General features: G+C 45.0%; 1 protein-coding gene across 1 annotated transcript; it reads right to left on the reverse strand.

Moving 5' to 3' along the window:
• Positions 1-8,919: 8,919 nt before the first annotated feature.
• On the reverse strand, positions 8,920-10,570 carry NDN (necdin, MAGE family member). The gene has a single exon (XM_010379579.1). It carries the CDS (start codon positions 10,456-10,458, stop codon positions 9,493-9,495), a length of 966 nt encoding a protein of 321 aa, XP_010377881.1. The 5' UTR covers positions 10,459-10,570; the 3' UTR covers positions 8,920-9,492.
• Positions 10,571-11,492: the final 922 nt, after the last annotated feature.

The following is an 11,492-nucleotide window of genomic DNA, read 5'->3' on the forward strand; positions in this document are numbered from 1 at the left end:
TTTCTCAATTTTTCAATTAATCTCCATCTTCATTATTCATTCCCTAGTTAAAGCTGCCATTATCTGTCACCTGAGTGAAGCCTGAACACACGGCATGCCTCTGAACTTAATCTCCTTTATTCCCTTCTCTTTTCAGCAAAGATCCTATAAATGCAAATAGACCTCTCAAGTACTTCTGATAATTCAACAGCGTTTGACACTATTGGCCACTTCCTCTGGCTTGAAATGCTGCTATTTTGATTCCCATCTCTATCACTCTCCTGGCTTACTTTCTATCTCTTAACCAGGTACTGCTTTTAGTCTCCGTGGCAGCTTTTCCTTCAATACTACACGTGGGAATATCTTAGTTTCCCAGAATATCTGCTTCCAGTTACTTTGTACTTTCTCTCTGGATAAATGGGTTGCTCCAGTGCAGGGCTATGATTCTCTGTCTTGAGCTAGGCATCTTTATTAATTGTGAACTTCATATTTCTTTCAGGATATGTCACTGAGTGTTTGTATAAACTCTTTACTGTTTTCACCCAAAACCTGTTCTTTACCTCCCTTCTCCATTTCATCAGATCACACTTATGGCTGGGTGCGGTGGCTCACGTCTATAATCCCAGCACTTCGGGAGGCTGAAGATCGCTTGAGCCCAGGAGTTCGAGACCAGCCTGGTCAACATGGTGAGATTCCGCCTTTACAAAAACTACAAAAAGTAGCCGGGTATGGTGGTGTGCTTCTATAGTCTCAACTACTTGGGAGGCTGAGATGGGATGATCGCTTGAGCCTAGGAGGTCAAGGCTGCAATGAGCCATGATCGTGCCAGTACACTCCAGCCTGGGCAACAGACCGAGACTCTGTCTCAAAAAAAAAAAAAGAAAAAGAAAAAAAAAAGAGATCACACTATTCACCGAGCGCTCAAGCCTGAAACCTGAAAGTCAGGATCTAATCTTCTATGTCCCTTACCTATCCATCCTCCATTCCTCAGTTGAGTCCCAAATATACCCTCCTTCATCATATCTACATCATCTTAATCTTTTAGCAGACTCTCAACTTTGATGCTTTCCCTTCTCAATTCATTCTGAATATACTAAGGAGGGCAATATTTTAAAAACATAATGTCAGTTAGATGAGTGTGCAAGTCCTTAGTGGTTTCCATTTACTCTTTAAATACAATCTGCCTGTTTACCATCGCCTACAGGGCTGCCCTGATACCTTCCTCTCTCTCCTGGTTCTGAGCTTTTCCTTCCCCTCACAACCCCAGAAAGCACCACTATTATTGGTATGATTTCTTGACAGATAACAAAACTGGCTTATAAATAACAAGCTGACTTTTTAAAAAATTATACGTTTTTCTGAGATAACTCGAAAAGCCAAAGTGGTACAAAATTCAGAGCCAAAAGCCCGAATTCTATTCTCATGACCATTGTCATGAATTGAATGGAAGTTCTAATCTACGTGACCTGATTGCTCAGAACTGATTAAGTTCTCATATCCCATCTAAGCACTGCAGCAAGGAGATAGAATTACTCTGCTTGTCATAACCTAATCAGGGCCCACCCATGATCAGTAATACCCTCAAATGAGTACCAGACACAGAATAGGAGATGAGAAAAGGATGTTTTGGAGGTTTTACCAGTTAGGGATGCTTTGAGCTGCACAAAGCAAGCAAAAAACCGCCAAGACCATAGCTTAAAGAATGGGATTTTAGGCCAGGCGTGGTAGCTCAAGCCTGTAATCCCAGCACTTTGGGAGGCCGAGAGGGGCAGATCACGAGGTTAGGAGATCAAGACCATCCTAAGACCATCCTGGCTAACACAGTGAAACCCCGTCTCTACTTAAAAAATACAAAAAAACTAGCCAGGCCAGGTGGCGGCACCTGTAGTCCCAGCTACTCGGGAGGCTGAGGCGGGAGAATGGTGTGAACCCGGGAGGCGGAGCTTGCAGTGAGCCGAGATCGCACCACTGCACTCCAGCCCGGGCGACGGAGCGAGACTCCGTCTCAAAAAAAAAAAAAAAAAAAAAAAAGGGATTTTATTCTACATGCCAAAAACTATAGATACAAGTAGGTGGCTATTGGTATTTGTCCAGCAGTTTGTAGATGTCAGGCTCAACCTCTCTGTGATTCGTTTGACTGTTTTTGTGTGTGTGTGTGTGTGTGTGTTTTATTTTTGAAACGGAGTCTCGCTCTGTCGCCCGGGCTGGAGTGCGGTGGTGCGATCTCAGCTCACTGCAAGCTCCGCCTCCCAGGTTCACGCCTTTCTCCTGCCTCAGCCTCCGGAGTAGCTGGGACTACAGGTGCCTGACACCACAGCCGGCTAATTTTTTGTATTTTTAGTAGAGACGGGGTTTCAGAGTATTAGCCAGGATCGTCTCGATCTCCTGACCTTGTGATCCGCCCGCCTCTGCCTCCCAAAGTGCTGGGATTACAGGCGTGAGCCACCGCGCCCGGCCCGTTTGACTGTTTTTATACTGTCATCATAGGAGCAGCAATAGCTCCTGACTTTCCTTATACATTCCCGGAAAGAGAAACAGGATGTAGGAAGGCAAAGCACGGATAAACTTCTCTGTACATGTCTTGACTGGAACACAGCTGAAAGACCAAGAAGTTAAATATTTAACTTGTGCAGCCTCAACTGTGGAGACAGACAAGAAAAGACAGCAAGGTGTTGCATTCTGCTCAGCCCATTGATAATGCTATTTCTTGTGGTAAAGGCCACCAGAAAATCTCGTTAATTCACTCTGGGCCTTCGTATATATGTGCGTATATATATATATTATACACACATATGTGCGTATATATGTATATATAATACACACATATGTGCTTATATATTATACACATATATGTGTATATATACATCTGCAATTTACATATACATGTATGTATATATGAAAAATATATACACACTATATATACATACTACATACATACTAGATATATATACTATATATACATACTATATATATATGTTCTTTCTGCCTGGATTTATCTTGATCTTCCCTTTGATCTTTGCTAACTCTCTTGTTATCCTTCAATTAATTATCAGCTTAAATTTCACCTTTTCAGAAAATTATTTCTTGGGCTTCCTGCCCTAGTTTGTCTTCTCAACCATTCTCTATCAATTTAACCAAGTCATTTATTTAAATGAAACTTTTTTGTGTAGAGATGAGGGGTCTTGCTATGTTGCCCAGGTTGGGCTCGAACTCCTGGCCTCAAACAATTCTTACATATTGGCCTCCTAAAGTGTTGGGATTACAGGTGTGAGCCACTGTGCCTGGCCCATTTTTTTCATATATCTTATCCAATCACATAATTTGTATTTGAAGTTTCGTTTGTACCTTTTTGTTATGCTCTATCAATGCAAAGTTTATAAATAGGCCAAGCATGGTGGCTCACGCCTGCAATCCCAGCACTTTGGGAGGCCGAGGTGGGTGGATCAGGAGGTCAGGAGATCGAGACCATCCTGGCTAACACGGTGAAACTCTGTCTCTACTAAAAATACAAAAAATTAGCTGGGCATGGTGGTGGGCGCCTGTGGTCCCAGCTACTCAGGAGGCTGAGGCAGGAGAATGGCACGAACCCAGGAGGTAGAGCTTGCAGTGGGCCAAGATGGCGCCACTGCACTCCAGCCTGAGCAACAGAGCGAGACTCTGTCTCAAAGAAAAAAAAAAAAAGTTTATAAATAAACTACTTGAGGCCAAGAGCCATCTTGTTTAATTCACCAAATTGTACCAGTCCCTAGCACAAGTCAGCCATATAGTTGAAGTTCAAGAAATCTCTATTGAATAAATACATAAACAAAATAATTTATACAGCAAACAGGAATCTGTAAGGTTTTTTAGTATAAAGTTGGTGGGCTAATAAAGGAGACATGAAACTGTTTAGATATGGGAAAATATGTAATATAGTTAAGAGCTCCAAACCCTGAGTAGCTGAACCAAAGAATAATTGGGCAAATAAAGAGATAAGGAGGGATGTTTTAGACCCCTCATTAGAAAGCAGACAACAACAGCAGCAATAAAGAAACAAAGGTGTCTGTTCAAAAGAAGGCTAGCCTTCAGCATAGCTTCTTCTAAATCTGTTAGCCTTTCATGTGATTCATATCAGCCCTCTTCTTTGTCGCATCTTTGAGGAAATGGACTGTGTCTTCAGCCAGCATGCGTTTTTTTTTTTTTGTTTTTTTGTTTTGTTTTGTTTTGTTTTGTTTTTACCTAGCCTCTAGTCAATTCTGAAATTTATTTCCCTTCTTCTTTTTACTCTATTTATTTTGAGAAACTCGTTTTATAGCCCCATATGCTTGTGTGTGTGGTCACACAGCAGATCCCAAGACACAAAGAGAGCCTCCTCCCAACTTCACCCTTCCGCACACTGCTTTCACGTTGTTAATTGCTTCTCATCCTATAGAACCAATTTATGCCTCACCTCTCTAGGACAGTCTGAGTTGTGTGCACCTGTTTGTGCCTCTTTAGGCTCCACACTTCTCCTAGGATGGCACTCACTGCACTAAAGTGTAATTATTTTTATTCACCTGCTTCTTTCAATTCAGTGAATGCTCAGCAAGCATAGGACAATGTCTATTCTGTTCACTCTTGCATCCCTACCTCCTAGCCCTGCATCTGCAGCATATCAGGCACTCAGTATGCACTCCGAATGAATGCATAAAATAGCATGTAGTAATTTATACAACTATAGCAGGGTCCAAGGATGCCAATTTCAATTCACTCTTGCTAGTACAGGATATTCATTTTTATTATATATTTGATCAATTCATATAGACAAAGTATTTTACTTAATTAGTGAGATTGTATTTGTTTTTCATTTTCTCATTTGACGTTTGTGTTTACTATGAAGGCACTGACCTCTCTGTGTCCTTGGCCCATGTATCTAGTAATGAGTTGTTTCTTTTTTGCATATATATATATATATATATATATATATATATATACTTTAAGTTCTAGGGCAAATGTGCACAACGTGCAGGTTTGTTACATAGGCATACATGTGCAATGTTGGTTTGCTGCACCTATCAACTCGTCATTTACATTAGGTATTTCTCCTAATGCTATCCCGCCCCCACCCCCACCCGCCACAGGCCTCAGGGTGTGATGTTCCCCACCCTGTGTCCATGTGCTCTTGTTCTTCAACTCCCACCTATGAGTGAGAACATGCGGTGTTTGGTTTTCTGTCTTTGTGATAATTTGCTTAGAATGATAGCTTCCGTCCAGGTGCGGTGGCTCACGCCTGTAATCCCAGCACTTTGGGAGGCTGAGGCGGGCAGATCACGAGGTCAGGAGATCGAGACCATCCTGGCTAACACGGTGAAACCCCGTCTCTACTAAAAATACAAACAATTACCTGCGCGTGTTGGTGGGTGCCTGTAGTCCCAGCTACTCGGGAGGCTGAGGCAGGAGAATGGCGGGAACCTGGGAGGCGGAGCTTGCAGTGAATTGAGATTGCACCACTGCACTCCAGCCTGGGTGAGAGAGTGAGACTCTGCCTCAAAAAAAAAAAAAAAAAAAAAAAAAAAAAAGTAAAGCGGAGGTAATGTAGATAAGTAGAAATTAGCGAAAGAAAAAAAAAGGCAGAAAAACAGTGGAAGCAAAAACTTGTTTCAAGAATCATTGCTACAAACACTCTAACAAAATAACCCAGTATCCAGTAGTTTTTCTAAAAAGAAAAGTGATCCGCTCATCTCGGCCTCCCAAAGTGGCGAGATTACAGACATGAGCCACTGCGAGCCCATCCTACAATACCTATACTTTATTATTATGATTATTATTATTTATTTTTTGAGATGGAGTCGTCTCGCTCCGTCGTCCAGGCTGGATGGAATGCAATGGCGCGATCTCGGCTCACTGCAAGCTCCACCTCCTGGGCTCACGCCATTCTCCTGCCTCAGCCTCCCGAGTAGCTGGGACTACAGGTTCCCGCCACCACACCTCGCTAATTTTTTTGTATTTTTAGTAGAGATGGGGTTTCACCGTGTTAGCCAGGATGGTCTCATCTCCTGACCTCGTGATCCACTCGCCTCGGCCTCCCAAAGTGCTGGGTTTACAGGCATGAACCACCGTGCCCTTTATATTGGCTCATTGTTGTCGGCCACATATGGTTTTGTTTTCTCATGTGGATGGGTAGGTCTTTTCCAATTTTTTGAGTTACTTCACTTATATAACAAATATTTATCAAATGCATCCATTATGGCCCATCCTTACATCAAGTATCAAAGAAATAATGAACAGGATAGAGACAATTCTAACCCTTAAGTATGTAACAATCCAGGAGGAGAGAAATAAAAGGCACGTAATTATAACCAGTATGTGTATTTTGACTGCATTTAGAACATGGCTGTGCTTAGAGGTTAGGGAGAGTGTTCTCCCAGTAAGTAGTGTTCATGAGTTGGTCAGGTAAGACTCAAGTTGGAGAAGGACCTAAAAGGGATTTCAAGCACAGGAAATATTTAACTGCATAAGACGTTCACTTAAAACATTTCTGTTTAATAATGATACTGCTTACAGTTATTTATTTCCTCTCAGGACAGCTTACACTAGGTGTCTTTATATTTTATATTAAATTTGCAAAGATCCCTTTTCCCTTCATATCTTTCATAAAATGGAATTAACAAATTGAAATATGTTTGCAGGTGTTTGTGAAGAAATGAGGTTCCAGCTGGCAGGCAGAAGTTCACGTTATGGGGAGTTAGGAAAGCCTCTCCCACCCACAGCAGTCTGGGCTTCAGCACACTGTCAGGTCGGACTGCAACATGGAGGACCTGCTGACCTTCCCGACTGACCTATCCCAGGACCTTGTAGGTGAATCTTTTAGTAAATGTTTGACAAACTCTCCAGTCTTTCCATTTAGAGCCCAGCATAAAAATCCAAGAGAGCTGCTGGGTGCTCTCTCCCCGTGCCCAAAGCTGCATCTCTGCAGGATCAGGTGTCATGAAGTAAACTCATTTCACATCTGGAAGCCTCCTTCTCTAGGTCTAGCTGCCTCCTAGGCAGCATCAGGGAAGAGTTGCTCTGCCCCATGCCTTACTCCTTTCTCACATTCTGACATTCTGTTTCTCCTGTAAAGGCTCGGTCTTCTATGGCCTGGCTAGGGTGCCTGTGTGAATGAGCTTGGGACAGAAAGGGTGATTCTCCGTGCCTCTCACAGCAGAGAGGAGAAGTGGACACAACACAAGGAGTTAAATGGGGATGTAAAGGGACTGTTTGCTTAGTGATTTCTGGGCTTGGCTGCAAGAAGTACGCAGGGGTTACAGGTCCTGCAAGGCATCAATCCAGCAGTGAGGGGAGTATTAAGGCATTAGAGAAAATGACCAGCACTGTGTGTGGCAGGAACAACAGCCCATAGTCCTACTCCAGAAACGAAACATCCTGGATATCCCCACAATTTTAAATGATAAGGGGCAGATTTATTTTGATTCTGGAGAAACTTATTGATGGGTTGTGGGGAGGTAAGATTTCTAAACAATCCTAACACTTCTGAAGAGGTGAGACACTCACATTGGTTTTGTGTAAGAGGTGCCATCAAAGCCAGGTCACTCCTGCCTGGGTCATTGCAGAAATGTCCCCCTTTCCCCGCAGAACCCCCTTGAAAGACTTCACCGGAAGCTTTTAAACTGGGATGGATTTCATCTCAGCATGAACAGGGGCTTCCTAAGTATTTCCAGCACCTGCCCCCACCTGTTAAGTAATGCCAGTAAGTGTTGGGAATTCCAGCTCCCAATCCAAATTATAATTCCCTCACCCTAATAGGACTCCCAGTTTACTACTTTGAGGGGTTATGTGACACGTGTCCTCTTCATTATGTCTTCCACAGAAAAGTTTCTGGCTTTGGCCAAATGGTCTTTCCCACTCTTTTGTAGTTTAAAGGACTTCTGTTCTTATTAAAGCCGCTTTTCTCCCCCTGACCCCTTGCAGGACTAAAAATTCACAGTGAGATTTTTCTTCAGGCATTGTCCCTAAAGCCCACTCGCAGCCCATCCCGTCCTCTGAGGATTACCCAGTGGCTCACTGCTGCGAGGCCAGAGACATCCTGATGGGCAACCCACCTCCCTCTCTTAGGTGTCTTTTGTGTTTGTCAGAGAAAGCACCTTCACCTCCAACCCTCAGGAAAGATTGTGTTTCCAATCCCAGCTTCACTGCTGAACAGGAGTATCACTTTATTAGGTTAATTAATCTCTCCAAAAGTAAGTTTCTTAATTTGCACAATCAAAATGATATTGCTTTCTCCAAAATATCATAAAGATTAGAAAAATAAAATTCCTAGCCTTTTTGTATGTGTGGCCCATGAACCCATGTGAGTGTGGGCTCCCACATGAAAGTTAAATATAAAGTTAAAAATAAATAACCTAAAAACCACAGGGTGTAGGGGAATTGAAGGCAGGTGGGGACAAATGTGGACTCTGGATTCATTCTGAGTTCTAGTCCTAGCTCCTTCTCTTATTAACCTTTATGAGCTATGGCAAGTTCATTACCTACATCATTCCTGCGTTTCCTCCATGGTGCAGAGGCAGTTGGTGGCTGCCTGACAGGCCTGTTGTGAGGATTAGATAAGAGGAGAAAAATACATGTTAGGGCTCATGTACCATGTCTCACTCTTTAAGTGCCCACAAAGCATCTATTAATTTTGATAAAATGTAGAAACTTAAGGGAAGGAAATTATTTTTGGTTTTTATTCCCATAGGATGTGATTATGGACAATCTGTTTTGTTTTTTATACTTTTCTATATTTGTGCATGTTTTTGAAATACACACGAGTTACATTTAAAGACAGAACTACAAACTTCACAAATTTAGGAGTAATCATGAGTAGCGATTTTTCCCACCCCATTAGGGGAAATAGTTCTATCTGTGTATACTGTAAAATAGAGAATTGTCTCATTCCCAACCATACTGCTTTGTTAAAATGATAACGTACACTTCCAGAAATGATTGTATCACAAGAATCTTTAATGTTTACTTTAAAGTTGACTCACGGTGGGGTTGTATATGTGTTTAGTAAAGTGTGCCAAGTGCTCTCACATTGAGACCAGTCCAGTTCAAATTAGTTTACTCCACGAGGATGTTTTCAGTACCCAGCAAGGTCATGTGGGCCTTGACATGTCTTGGTTAGGCCGGCTTTGCTGGTGACTTTTTCCAAACTCTGCAGGAGCAGTCTACCCCAACACACATCTCAGTCCCATATAAAATAATAAGATGGAAACTTTCTCAATGTACTTCATCAGTTTAGCACGTCTCTGGTACAAAAATCCAAGAAAGGTACCACAAAAGCGAAAGCACCAACCAAGCTTACATATAAACAAACATGCATACATCCTAAATACTACACAATAGTACCCAAATGAATACAACATTGCATTAAAGGTATAAAAGCACTGTACTGAAAACTTAAAAGTTACACGTGAATACTGCACTGTAAATCCTGAACACTCTAATGACCCACCCCCACCCTTCCACAGCCCTGGTGAGGGTCAGAAACCATTCATCTGCCTCCAGACTTTGCTAGTCCTCGGAGACACTGCTGCGAGGGCAGTGGGCAGTGGGATTAGCCTCCCGCAGAGCTCTGGCCTCCTCCAGAGCTTCTCTGTATCGGGAGGGCCAGGCCTGGGGGTCTTTCTTAAAGACCCTGGCCAGGAACTCCATGATTTGCAGCTTGGTGATTTCGCGGCTGGCCCGGGAGCCCCAGAAGAACTCGTACTCGGGCGGCTCCACGTATGGGACGCGCTGGTACTTCAGGTAATTCTGTTGGACGAACTCCTCAGTGATGAGCTTCCGCACGTCCCCGAAGGTGGAGTGCTTCTTCCAGGGCCGCAGCCCCAGGATGCGGAGCACGTTCCAGACGGCGCTCTCTCTGGCTCCGCGGCCCTTCACGTAGATGAGGCTCAGGATCATGAGGAGGAGGCCTGTCATGGGCATGCGGTTGCTCAGCGCCACCCTGTCCAGCTCCTCGGGCTCCAGCGCTTTGACCAGCGCAAACTCCATGGTGTGCAGGCTGGTTAGCCTCAGGTGCAGCCCGAACACCCGGGCGAGGATGAGGCTGGTGCGCCGGAGGATGCTCCTGCACCACTTCTTGTAGCTGCCGATGACATCTTTCACCATGTCTGGAAACCAGATGATCATCTTCTTCTGGTCCTTGACCAGCACGTACCACATGAGCTCGTGCGCCTTCTGCACCAGCTGCGCCGGGGCTGGCGGTGCCGGGCCGGGCTGGGCCGCGCTCGGGGCCTGGTGGGCGCGGCCCTCCTCCGCGGCCTGCTGCAGGGCCTTCGGGTCGCCCTCGTCGCTCGGGACCTGGGGAGGCTGCGCGGCCTGCGGGGCGGCCGTCGGGCCTAAAGGAGGGCTCTGCGGCTCTGCCAGGGTCTCGGACGGAGGAACCCCCTCCGGAACCCCAGGGCTGCTGTGCACCTCGGAGCTGGGGGCCTCGGCTGCAAAGTTACGGTCGCTTAGATCCTTACTTTGTTCTGACATGTCTGCGCCGTCTGGCAAGGGCAAGGCCTCTGCGTTCAGGAGCTCTTCGAGCCTGCGCTCCCTCCGCGGATTCCTGGAGAGGAAGTGCGCGTTGCTGTGCGCGGCGCCTTCCGCAGCGGCGGGCAGGGCGGGGCGGCGGCGGGACGCGGCACTGCGCCTGCGCGACCGCGGCCTCGGCCAGCGGCTGGGGGCGGGCGGGGCAGCGCGGAGCCCCGACGGGGAGGGTCCCTGGCTAGGCTTCACCTGCGGGGAGAGTGATCCTGGGGTTTCCCATTTGGGCTGAGGAGATCTAGGGCAGGAGAAGAGTGAGATGGATGCGTACTGGAGAAGGGGCCAGTTTAGGGGAAAGATGATAAGTTTTTGGGATGTTGGGGTCAAGTTTCTTGGGAAACGCTTACCTGAGTATATCCAGAATTAAGTTAAATATGAGAGTCCCAGAGAAAGGTCTGAGCGGCTGTGTAAACTTGAGCTTTATGCGAACGAGTGAGAGGAACAGTCGGGCTTGTCCAAGAAAATGTGTATAGTGGATGTCTGAGGTTGGAATCCTGAGAAATTCCAATAAAAAATGATTGACTCCCTCCCTACCAAATCAGAGGGGTTATAAGAAAAGGAGAAATGCAGCTTGTCTTTCACGTAATTTCCTGTCAACCCATGTGAACTATGAACCTTTTAAGTAGGCAGCAGACTTAGAGCATCATTAATGCTTTAGTGGGCATAAATTTGGGTTTTACACTTCCTTTGGGTCACTTTGATTCCATTTTATTTTTTTCCATACTTAGTCCATAGCAGAAGGATTGCTATATCTTTTAGCACAAACTTGTATGGTAATGTCTTTTTCCCTCTGCCCAGCACCCTCATTCTCCGATTCATCTTCTCCCAGGACCCTCTCGGAAGCTCCTGAGTCCTCCACGTTGGAAGCCACACCCAAGTCCTTCCTGAGATTAAAAATAAAAAAACTAGGTCTCATGGGTAATATCTGATAGTGTCTCTGAGATGACCAAAGGGTAGCAGGGGCAACATGGGTAACCCTGTTT

This window comes from Rhinopithecus roxellana, chromosome 5 (assembly GCF_007565055.1).
Source record: "Rhinopithecus roxellana isolate Shanxi Qingling chromosome 5, ASM756505v1, whole genome shotgun sequence".
NCBI classification, from domain to species: domain Eukaryota; kingdom Metazoa; phylum Chordata; class Mammalia; order Primates; family Cercopithecidae; genus Rhinopithecus; species Rhinopithecus roxellana.

Excerpts from the sequence above, each read along its gene's own strand:
- NDN (XM_010379579.1), bottom strand. The coding sequence starts at position 10,458 with ATGTCAGAACAAAGTAAGGATCTAAGCGACCGTAACTTTGCAGCCGAG.